We start from the raw sequence: 12,639 nt of genomic DNA on the forward strand, positions 1-12,639 counted from the left end.
AAGGACTCAGCTCACAGCAGACACAAAGAGGGAGTGTTTCAAACAGCATGCAGGCCATACCACAGCTGATGAAAGGTTGTTTCCAAGAGGGTACTCACTTCCATAAAGCATGTTCCATCTTGAATTGGTTGTGATATTGGGGTAGCATCACCTGGAGAGGGGCTGGGAAGGCTGTAGAGATCCTAGTTATTCTGCCTTACTTAAGAAAACAACTTTATTACCTTAGGGAGATTTCTCACTAAAGGATGTTCTTAGGTAGGGTTTGTAGATCCCCTTGACATGATTTTGTAACAGCCAGTTCTTAACTCTGGCAAGGAAAAGCATTGCTTTTTCTAAGAGTCTGCACTAGGTCAAGGTACATTAAGTCATAGAGTCACAGACTGACAGACTCATAGAATGGTCTGGGTTGGAAGGGACCTCCGAAGGTCACCTAGTCCAACATCCCCTGCAGTCAGCAGGGACATCCTCAACTAGACCAGCATCAATTTGTTTTAAATCACAGAATCATAGAATTGTTAGGATTGGAAGGGACCTCAAGGATCATCCAGTTCCAACCCCCTTGCCATGGGCAGGGACACCTCACACTGCATCAGGTTGCCCAGAGCCTCATCCAGCCTGGCCTTAAACACCTCCAGGGATGAGGCTTCCACCACCTCCCTGGGCAACCTGTTCTAGGATCTCACCACCCTCATGGGGAAAAACTTCTTCCTAACATCCAACTTATTTTATTCCATTCCCCATAGTCCTATCACTACCTGACACCCCAGCTTTCTTGTAGCCCCTTTCAGATACTGGAAGGCCACAAGAAGGTCTCCTCAGAGCCTTCTCTTCTCCAGACTGAACAGCCCCAACTCTTTCAGTCTGTCCTCATAGCAGAGGAGCTCCAGCCCTCTGATCATCCTTGTGGCCCTTCTCTGGACATGTTCCAGTACCTCCAGATCTTTCCTGTAATAGGGGCTCCAGAACTGGACACAGTGCTCCAGGTGGGGTCTCACCAGAGTGGAGCAGAGGGGGAAAATCACCTCCCTCGACCTGCTGGCTATGCTTCTCTTGATGCAGCCCAGGATGTCATTTGCTTCCTGGGCTGCAAGTGCACACTGGTGGCTCATGTTGAGCTTCTCATCCACCAGCACCAATTGTTTCAAATAATAGCATCATCTGTACAAACCTTTGGCCCTGGTACTCATCTTCCCCAAGGAAATGCTCTTCAAAGGTTCTTTAACCAGCCAGAAATTGATTGTGTGACATTTTTGCTTCAAAACAATGAAAGATCTGTTTGCAATGTGCCATCACCAATGAAAGCAATGAAAATACAGTGCAAAATTTTTTCTCCATCTCATTCTCCTTCTGCAGTAATGCTCCAGGCCTCCTTGCCCCTCTAACAGGCTTAAGTAGAAAGGGGACAAAGGTGCAGCTGAATTATGGATGAACAGCAAGGGTTACTTCTTGGTCACATTGGTCTAGGAGAAACAAGTGTTTCCTCAGCCACTAGTTCAATATTCAGCACTGACAAACTGACTAGAACATCCTGGTCAGGCTGGATCTTAGACAGATGTCCAAGAACATTGGCATGGGTTTAGGACTGGGTGTCCTACCACAGAGATAGAAAGTCCTCTGGGGGCTAGACAGTCTAGGGGAGCGAAGGACACAGGAAAGTGTAATCTTTGTTATCCCATTCCTGCATCTCCCTATATAAAAAGGGAGTTCACAGCCAATTCTCCCTCTTTTCTCCCTTCTCTCTGCTCCTGACGTGGTGTCTCTTATCTCTGTGGTTCATGGGGGAGTTTGGGCCTTCTGCAGCCTTGTCTTGGCAAGCTAATTTCTTGCTACACAATACTGGCCTAGGGTTGGGGGGCAGTGAGTCCTGTTGGGGGGCAGTTTGACCTGCTCCTGGACCTGCTGAGCTGTGTATGGGGGGGAGGTTTTGGAAGGTTCTAACCTGGTAAGCTGAATTTGTGTATATATTCCTTTTCCCTGAATACCTGTTGTATTTCTGTATCTATTTGTAAATAGCATTCATATTTAACCTCCAATTCTGTGCAAGTGGTTTGTCTTATTTTACTCCCTTGGGGGTAAAATACTTTCCTGTCCTTTTGCCCTGGGCAGCTCGTGGCTCAAAACAAGGACAAACATTTACCATCAGTGACAGGTCTAGGGATCAGAAATCTTGTCTTAGTCTAAACTAAAGGCTGAAGCACAGTACCACAGGCTCAAAACCCAGCACCACTGCAACACAGGTGCCTGTTCTCACTGCACATGACAACCCATGTTACTTCTTGGATGCCCATCAACTTGCAGTATTTTTTGACTCCATTTATGAATCAGCCACTTTCTCAGCATTTGTTAGATGGCAAGACAGGCAGCCTCCATCTCCAATTGCTATGACATTTTATAGATATACAATTTGGAAATGGAAAGTCATTCTCTTCGAGGGTAATGGAATGGAAAAAGGCTGGGACCAAGGGAACTGTTTCTGAACAAACCTACGTCACAAGCACTGCCTCTGAAACCATGAAGGCATCTCACAGTTACTGTAAAAGATGATGGCAAAAATAATAATGCCATTAGCAAGAGAAATTAGGAGAGTTTTTCTGAGAACAGGGGTAATTAATGAAGCAGCCATTAACACTATCAAGTCAATATACTGCAAAGAAGTTGACTGTGGTCCTTCCTTTACACTCTAAATTTAGCAACGTAGAGATTCATTTACTGAAGTAGCTAGCTGCCCCCACAATGACTGCAACAGGCATCTTTATGTACATCTGCAAGTGTGCAGAGCCGTTTCCCAGTAAAAGATTTCCCTCTCTCTCCATAGGAATCTCAGAGGGTACATTAAGGCTGAGAAAACACGGAGGTTCTCAGAAACATACGCAGAAGCTTTAACCTGGGGAGCAGAAACGCCGTCTACAGACATAACTGCTCTGACAGCTTCCTTGGCTGCTCAGCAAGGGCAGGAAAAGTGAAAGAAAAAGCAAAGGGTACTCGGTGCTACAGATCCTCTTACCGTGCTCTGGGGCTTTCAGGGCGAGCCGTGTCTGGTGGTGAGGGAGGATTTCAAGCTTGACGTTGTCCGCTGCGTTAGCCAAAAACTGCGTTGCTTCCGCCAGCGTGCAGTACTCCATGCTGGTGCCATCAATGGACAGAATATGGTCTCCTACATGTAATGCACCACATCTACATAAAAGGAGGAAAACAAACCCTGTATGATCAGGTGTGCCCTTTGCTTGGGACACGAGTTTTACTGCCTTCAAACTGGTCATGACAACTATGAGCGCGTGTTCGGGTTGGTTTGTTTGGTTTTTCTCGAGAGAGATTTGTGTTTTGTAGGCATTGTCACAGGTCAGACTTTATATCTATCAATACAAACCTTAAAAACAATTCAGTTAATACAGCATATGCCAAGACATCACTCACAGAACTGGAATGGGGGGCAGCTGACTATAAAATCATGTGCGAATGGCAGCAGAATAGAATGAGAAGAGCTTAAGGAGACTCAAATAACTTGGTCACATATCCCTCACACAAGCACCCAGTTCATCATTTTTTGAGTTATAATCCAAACATTCATTAGTACAAAAGCTGTCAATGATGATGAAATTATGCAGTAGTCAAACAAATAATGAAACCAGGGCTAGCATGGCGACTCGAGGGGTGGGGTGGGGAGGGGGCTATCTGCTAACTCTTGCTGCACTCAAGAGACTGGCTACTGGATGAGTTGAGAAATGCAAACACAGCAGTCAGCATCCCGACGTACCAGTCAAGTGGACAGCTCCTTTAATTGGTTACCCCCTGCGAAACTGGAAGAAACAGAGGGAGAAAATTAAAGCATCCTGCACCATTGAACTGGAGAACACCCCTGGATCAATGGCCGTCACTCTCAAAGTTTCTACTGTAGGGTAAAGCCCACAGAGGAGCTGTAGACTCACTGCTACAAGTGGGTGCTACCAGAAGCACCATCGTCAAGAAAGAGTTACAAGGTAGGGTGGCTGGGGACATGCAGGAGGAATTTGCTGCTGAAACACAATATTTAAGGGATTTTTAGATAGAGGTAGGTATATAGATATATATAAACACATACACACACACACACACACGCACCCAGGAAAGAGCCCACAGCTCTGTTACAGAGCTGTAGAACAATGGGGGAAAACATCTGGCTTGGTTTATTTATTTATTATTTTTTTAATGGTTTAAATGGTTTTATTGGAAGCTCTAAATGAAGTGGAAAAATTAGAGCAAAGTAACTGCAACATACAGAAGCCAGTCTTCCTAATACCTGCCAGATTCTACAACACCAATAAAATATCCAGAGATCAGGAGTTTCATTCTGCTGTGCCACAGCCAGTGATATATTCTGAAAGAACACTTCAAGGCTGCAAAGCCTCAAAATTTACTTCCCTTGACAGCTGTTCCATATTGTTGGTTTACTTTAAGAATTCCAGTGGGTTATTTATTCTTTTAAATACTAAACTCTGCCACAGCACCACATTTAATAGTCAGAGCAGACCTCTAAACTCCTGTGTTGCACAGTGCAAGCAGACAGTGGTGTAATACATGGGGGCTGACTTATGTCATTATGTCTCCATGAATGAGCTGAAGTAAACGGCGCCCTGGAATTTTAAGACCTTCAACCTTGAGAGCATGTGGTTCAGTCAATTTTATCCAAATAAAAAAAAAATAAAAATAGGGGGGTGGGTGGGGAGGGTTCTTCTAAAACCAATCCAGAAGAAAATAAAAATAACATGGATGTATGGACCTGCAGTGTCAGCCCTCTGTCACACTCACCTTTCTGCGATACTCGCAGATTTGATTTTGTCTATGACAATGACCTGTTTGTTGCAGCACATCGAGGTAGTGAGTGCAACCCCAAGAGCAGCACCAGGAGTTTTGGCAACTTCAACTAGCAGTGGACCAGACGCTGTTGCTACTGAATCTGTTAAAATCAGACAACAAAAGATCAGTATCATTCCAGTGTGGTACTTAGGCCATTTTCATATTTTCACAGAATCACAGAATGTTAGGGGCTAGAAGGGATCTCGAAAGCTCATCCATTCCTACCCGCCCTGCCAGAGCAGGAGCACCTAGAGCAGATCACACAGGAACACAGCCAGGAGGGTTTTAAATATCTCCAGAGGAAGATTCCACAACCCCCCTGAGCAGCCTATTCCAGTGTTCTGTCACCTTCAAAGGGAAAAAACTTTTCCTCATCTTTCCATGGAACTTCCTATGCCTCAACTTCCACCACTGCCCCTTGTGCTGTCATTGGGCATCACCCAGCAGAGCCTGGCTCCAGCCTCTTGGCACTCACCCTGCACATCTTTGTCAACATGAATGAGGTCACCTCTCAGTCTCCTCTCCAAGTTAAAGACCCCTCAGCTCCCTCAGGCTCTCCTTGTAAGGAAGATCTTCCACACCTTTGTGGCTCTGTGCTGGACTCTTTCAAGCAGTTCCCTGAGGTCCTTCTTGAACTGAGGGGCTCCGAACTGGACACAATATTCCAGATGTAGCCTCAGCAAGGCAGAGTAGAAGGGGAGGAGGACCCATTTAAAATCTCTGTGGCTACTTTATTCCTCTAACCAGACAACATGCCACTTAGAGAAATTCAGGAACAGTGTCAGTTTAGGTGCCAAGAATCAGCTCTTAATGTTGGAAACAAAACCCAAGAAGAAGAGCATCAATCTGGGATGTCTGGAAGCTTCTGATTGCGTCCAAATCAAAGATGGACCAGGTAAGGGAACCAGAATGTGTTAAGCAAATCACTCTCTTGAACAACTGAAGCTAAAAAATTACCTGGAATTTAAAACAGGCATGTTGAAGAAAGAGAATTAATTTTAAAAGTAGAATATTATCTGGGGGGAAAAAAAAATGTGTAGGTGAATAGATTAAAGAAGGACACCAAATTAATTTTCAGAAAAGGAAGGTAAAGTCTGTGGACAACAACTACAATAATCAAATGAAGATGGTTAAGAAAGCATCTACCAGAAAGCCCTCACAAAAAGGAAAGGACCATTCTGGAGCAAATGGTGAAAGTGCAGGAGGCATGACAGCTAGATATAGTGGGACTTAAAGAAAAATGCATGTGAGGAGATTCAGAAGATTCTTGTAATATCCTATCACTGGATAAAGTACTGCCTTGCAACAGGGCACATAGAGTAAATGACCAACACTGAAAAAAGAAAGCAGAAAAAAGGAGGCAGCAACAATCGTGATTGACGATGGTGGTGAGGAACTATGCCCAAGAGAGACAAGAGCTAGACAGAACAAAGAAAAAAGACATCAGGCTGCTTCCTAAATGCCAAAACAAAGCAGGCAGTGATAAGGGTGAAGTATATTCTGGAGACTGCCTGAGAAGTCCTACTAACCAAGAGTCATCGATCAACAGCTGCTATTAGTGGGGGAAGATACAGGAAGCAAAGGTCTCCTCTAACGAAATAAAAGAGTCTGAGACAAAGCAAGTGATATCAGAAGCTTTTGGAGGTGCTTACATTCAGAATAAGGGGAAAAAAAAAAGAAGAAGAAACATAGACTTAGAATAGAATCATAGAATGGTTGCAAAAGACTTTCAATGAGATCCTAGAGTCCAACCATTATCTAACCCTACCGAATCTGGTGCTGACCCCTTAGCACCACACCTGTGTGTGTTTCAAACACCTCTGGAGATGGTGATTCAACCACCTCACTGAGGAGCCTATTCCAGCATTAAATAACCCTTTCAGTGGACTTATGATGGAGGAAAGCTACCAAAATGGGAGGGATTAATATTCAGGGTACTGGAGCCTGCTTTAAGAATACAAGAAAACATTCAACTGTGATGTCTTTCAGAAGTTCCTGAGATTGAAACTGCAGCTGGGCTTCAAAGTATGGAGGAAAAGACAGATAGGTTATACTATTCAGTCTTCAATCTAAAAAATCAGTCCAAAAATGTAATTCTTAGAGGGAAGATAAAGACTGTGAAATGAGTTTTATCATACAAAATTAACAAGCTTTGATGACACATGAGATGCTGGAACAGGTGGCCCAGGGATGTGGTAAAAGCCTCATCCCTGGAGGTTTTTGCAGCCAGGCTGGATGTGGCTGTGAGCAACCTGCTGTAGTGTGAGGTGTCCCTGCCCATGGCAGGGGGGTTGGAACTGGCTGATCCTTGTGGTCCCTTCCAACCCTGACAATTCCATGATTCTATGATACAAGAAATTGAATGAGATCATGCTTAACTAACACTCACCTGAGGAGTTCTTCCTAGTTAAGAGAGTAATGCAGGTAAACTGTTTGTATACATGGAGGGAAAAAAAAAGATGCTTGGATGAAATAACGTACAATAAAGCATGAGTTAATTATTATAGAATTCATTTTCCCCACCACAACTTGAAACTATTTTTATATTCCTGTTGTCTATTTTTTTTCCAGTTAGAAACCTTAGGGTTTGAGAAGGAGATTTAATATTTTTAGTTATCTGAGTGATTCATTTTTGTGCCCAACGGTGACTAACTTTTAAAGGCTGAACTTCCACAGGCACTACCAAAATAAGCTGCTCCACAACTCTGCTCCAAACTTTAAATTGTGATCCAAAGAAGAGAGTGTACCCACCAGCACCCTTGTCTGAAGCTTCAGGCACTAAATAGCTTCAAAGCTGGATGAAACTGGATGTGTTCCTGTGTGATCCGGTATAGGTGATCCTGCTCTGGGAGGGGGCTTGGACTAGATGATATTGAAAGGTCCCTTCCAGCCTCTAACATTCTGTAACATTCTGTGAACTGCCCTCAGCAGCCACCTGTCTTTCTCCAGTAACTAAAGAAGGTCATCACAATCAAAATTGTCTGGGATGCATTGGTTAAGAGTCTACGTAAGACAGGCTGCCTGCAGTGACTTGCATACAGCCAAATGAACACATACAGCAAAGCAGAATTTAAGAATTCCCAATTCCCATTCCTGTGCTGAGAAATAATGAATTTCTTCTTGTCTATCTAGTGGTTTCTGGAGCTGCAAACAAGTTCACAGTTGCAAATAGAGGGGAAGAAGACACAAGAGCCAGGAGGATGCTTAGGGGACTTGAGCATCTCCCCTGTGAAGAGAGACTGAGAGCCCTGGGGCTGTTTAGTGTGGAGAAGAGAAGGCTGAGAGGGGATCTGATCAATGCCTATCAATAGCTGAGGGGTGGGGGTCAAGTGGAGGGGGCCAGGCTCTTTTGGATGGTGCACAGCAATAAGCCAAGGACCAATGGAGACAAACTTGAACAGAGAAGGTTTCAGCTCAACATGAGGAGAAACTTCTTTGCAGTGAGGGTGACAGAGCCCTGGAGCAGGCTGCCCAGGGGGGTTGTGGAGTCTCCTTCTCTGGAGACTTTCCAACCCCACCTGGATGCATTCCTGTGTGGACTCTCCTAAGTGATCCTGCTCTGGCAGGGGGGTTGGACCTGATGATCTCTGGAGGTCCCTTCCAACCTCTGATATACTGTGAGACTGTGAAGATGTTTGTCATCAGTACCTCAACAAAGGTCTGAATTCACATTGATCCAGCAAAGCTCAACTTGTTACTGGTCTGTCACAAATCCCTTCTGTAATGATTGCCTTGAGGATAGGAAACTAAATGCAAATATCTCCTGAGAATGAGCACATCTTCCAAGATGCTGCTCCAGAGTTACTTGAGAAATGCACGATCAGCTTATGCCCAAGTGTTATTTCCCAGGTGCCAGCTGAAACAGGGAAGGCAAACCAAGGCAGACAGGATGAATAAATAAGATAACTACATTAGGGGAACCAGAAGAGAAGAAATGGACTGTGTCTAACTGTGGAAAATAAACACAAGGAAGAGAAATCAGAAGGCGATAATCAAGCGCACATTCCCTGACAGAGAAAGATTAGTTTATCATGTTGAAGTAAAGCATGGATGTGAAAAATGAATCATACAGGTATAAATTATTCATGTGTGGAGATGTTTCAGTCATTAAGATATTTACACCGTGACTGAAGCACTTACACACTGTGTTGATTTATTGGCTGTGTAATTGCCTAAGATACACTGATGAATGTTTGCACGAAAAACGCTCTGGATTTATTTTTTATTTTCTTAATAATAATTTTTTCTCACTTTTGAGCACTGCATCTCAATCAGAACAAGAGGCTTGATTAAAATCTCCCAGAGGAAGCAGCATTGCTTCCTGCATGCTAATACATTTCTTCAGCTAGGTAGCAGCATATCTTTTTTCTGACGTTCACAGAAATCACAGAAACATTCAGGTTGGAAAAGACCCTCCAGGAGCACCAAGGCCAACCCAGAACCCTACTCTACAAGGCTCACCCCTAAACCACAGCCCCAAGCACCACAGCCAAACCACCTTCAAACACAGCCAGGCTTGGGCACTCCACCACCTCCCTGCCCAGCACATTCCAAGCCCTGACCACTCTTGCCCTGAGAAAAGGTTTCCTAATGTCCAGCCTAACCCTACCCAGTGGCAGCTTGAGGCCATTCCCTCTTGTTCTATCACTAATTACCTGTGAGAAGAGACCAGCACCAACCCCTCCACAATGTCCTGTGAGAAGAGACCAGCACCAGCCTCTGTTGTTTGACAGCTTAAATCAGCAGCAACAAAGGTTTTTATAGTGAAGATACTTTTATGATGTATAAATGTACTATAAAATATATAAAAATGTTTTGGATAAAATAAGCATTGTCATCACCCTCCCTCATCTCAAAAGATAATCAGGAATGACTTTTAAAGTTTAAACAAAAAAAAATCTTTTATCCTGGTTTCCAAGGGAAATAAGTGATCACATCACATCCATTTGTTTCCATACTTGTAAATCTAGGTACCTGCTAAGTCCTGCCTATCCTCCTGCCTTGCTGAATCCAGGTGAGCAACTGATGGGGTGGAGAACAGAAAGCCTCTTTAAAATTCCCATAGTAGAGCAAGCCAAAAAGTCAGCTGCTTGTATTTGACAGCAGAGAATCCACCTCTGAAACAGCACTTAAAAATGTCCTAAAATGGGAAAAGCTTCAGTCATAGCTTACAATCAATATTGACACTAAATTCATGGGAAAACAAACTTTATTTGTGTCCATGATGATTTTTATTTGGGTGTGTTTGTTTGGGTTTGGCTTTCCTGGGGGGTTTTGTTTATTTGTTTTTATCTTCCCAAAGCCTTCTCATACCTCAAAGTGCCATGAGCATCCTCCTCTGTGAACACTGAGCTCTGTTGCTACTATGCAGGGTCCACAGTTCCTCACTTCTCTGACTGGAAGGTTTTCAGAGCTTTCTTATTTATCTTTTTTTTTTTTTTTTTTAATTCAGATGTCATAGCAATAGAAGGTACAAATAATTTTTTGAGAGGCTTGGAAGAGACAGAGAAGGAGGAAGGGTGTTAAAACAGATTCTGACCTTAAAGAGATAGTTGAAAGACACAGCTTGACAAGACTGCTATTGACCTTGCCTGGGTGCTGCTGTGTCTTCTAGCAATGATAGGAGTGACAAACAAGTGGATATTTTATTATCTCACACTAATTTTTCTCTTGCCAAGCTTTTTCTCTATCAGATATCCATAGGCTAACATTTTTTTTTTCCACTTTAAAATAGTATATAGCAAGCTGCTGTCACCTTTCCTACTGTTGTGATTCTCTGACTGAAAGCAGTAATAAAAACCAAACCAGCAAGTCTGTGCTGGTTCAGGTAAGCAAACAAATGCATAATTCCATGAAACTGCAGTTCTCCCAAAGCCAAGTTTTAATGTTTTCATAGCAACGCATTCACAGATCTAAGTGTGTCTCACTCCTGTCAAACTAGAAGCTATTATTTCACAGAAATATTTTTTAGTTTTTCCCCCAGAAATGGCTCAAAGTTTCATGTGTCAGACATTCCATAGGTTTAGCACTAGGACAGCTTTGAGTGTTTGCCATTCCTTTGGAAAGCTAGACTAATGAAATGCTACCATGAAAGTCAAACCATTTCTTACAGGGCACTTGGAATCCATGGGCAGCTGTTCAAATTCAAATTAGGTGATCAACCCAAAGAACAGGCAGAACTTCTTAGGGCAGGATGAAATTTGTTTCTAAGAGCCTGAGACACTTAGAGAATCATAGACAGACTGAGAGAGTTGGGGTTGTTCAGTCTGGAGAAGGCTCCAAGGAGACCTTCTTGTGACTTTCCAGTATCTGAAGGGGGCTACAAGAAAGCTGGGGAGGGACTTTTTTTAGGATGTCAGATAGTGATAGGACTGGGGGGAATGGAACAAAACTAAAAGTGGGGAGATTCATAGAATTGTCAGGGTTGGAAGGGATCTCAAGGATCATCCAGCTCCAACCCCTCTGCCATGGGCAGGGACACCTCACACTACAGCAGGTTGCTCACAGCCACATCCAGCCTGGCTGCAAAAACCTCCAGGGATGAGGCTTCCACCACCTCCCTGGGCAACCTGTGCCAGTGTCTCACCACCCTCATGAGGAAGAATTTCTTCCTAACATCCAATCTGAATCTACCCATTTCTAATTTTGCTCCATTCCCCCCAGTCCTATCACTCCCTGACACCCTCAAAAGTCCCTCCCCAGCTTTCTTGTAGGCTCCCTTCAGATACTGGAAGGCCACAAGAAGGTCTCCTTGGAGCCTTCTCCTCTTCCACATAGATCATTTCACAAGGCCTTTCACAGCACTTCTCAGCTACAGTGGAGCCACATGAAAGCACACAGGGATTCTGCATGCATTCACATCCACTTTTCTTCATTAACCAACAGACTATTCATTAATGTCAAACTGTATCTCAAATTGCACTTAATGAATTTTGTCATCCTCCATGTGGTTTGCTTATTGTATTCTATGAAGACCAACCCAGAGAGAATATTATTTGTGTCTATTAAAACACTCTCTCCTTAAGACTGCTACACTTCAAGTTGTCCCAGCTCCTCCCAGTCCAGTGGCAAGACTGCACCCTTGGGGTGGCTTGCAAGGTGTAAGATACCAGGCCAAGGAGATTATTTAGACCTTATCATTATTTTCCCTTTTACATCCAATGGTGATTTATTCACATTCTACCACTTTCTGTTCAAGATCTGTGGAAATTTTTCTAGGCACAGCCTAAAACTACCACAATCCCTGTTTGTGATAGTGGGACTCATAACCCTCTATCATATTGTGGTCCCACTACTCCCTTCCCATGTTTCCATGAGACTGCCTTAGTGAGAGGTGGCTGATCTCCTCCCATTGCCTGCCTTTTCCATGCTCTCAAGCAAAACAAGAGCAAAACCCAGAAATGACTACTGGCTTTGCTGTGCAAGACAATGATTTGCTGGGAGTGGAAAAGCTTTTCTCCACCTTTTTTCTTTCCTCCATACCTCCCTCCACTAATTCCTCTCTTCTTCTTTTCACCCATGTTCGTAGTTCCCCAGGTCACAGATGCAGAGAGCTTACAAAACCCCCACTTTTGTCATTTTTTTTCTTTCATCATCATGTTAAAATATTCCTCAGGGTACCCTGCTATCATTTTTAATTTCCTTTGTAGGGACATTTTCATTCACTTATGTTTAATACTAACTAGATTAGCTAAGTCTCCCTTACACACACAGAGCTGACTGATGGTTATTCAAATGCTAAATCTTTCTGAGCCAGAGGCTGTTTATTTATGTAATGCCCTCTCCTTGTACTCCAAAGATTATTTT

At 43.5% G+C, this 12,639-nt stretch overlaps 1 protein-coding gene across 5 annotated transcripts in view; it reads right to left on the reverse strand.

Moving 5' to 3' along the window:
* The window catches only part of GRIP1 (glutamate receptor interacting protein 1), a 290,474-nt gene that overhangs the window by 54,394 nt on the left and 223,441 nt on the right, over positions 1-12,639 (reverse strand). For all 5 annotated transcript variants that reach the window (XM_054399940.1, XM_054399938.1, XM_054399939.1 and 2 more), the window contains exons 8-9: positions 4,786-4,933; positions 3,005-3,174 (exon numbers count right to left, since the gene is read on the reverse strand). In XM_054399940.1, the coding sequence (XP_054255915.1) occupies positions 3,005-3,174; positions 4,786-4,933 (318 nt within the window). The remainder of the gene's footprint in view (positions 1-3,004; positions 3,175-4,785; positions 4,934-12,639) is intronic.

The sequence above is a fragment of the Indicator indicator genome, chromosome 3 (assembly GCF_027791375.1).
Source record: "Indicator indicator isolate 239-I01 chromosome 3, UM_Iind_1.1, whole genome shotgun sequence".
NCBI classification, from domain to species: Eukaryota; Metazoa; Chordata; class Aves; order Piciformes; family Indicatoridae; genus Indicator; species Indicator indicator.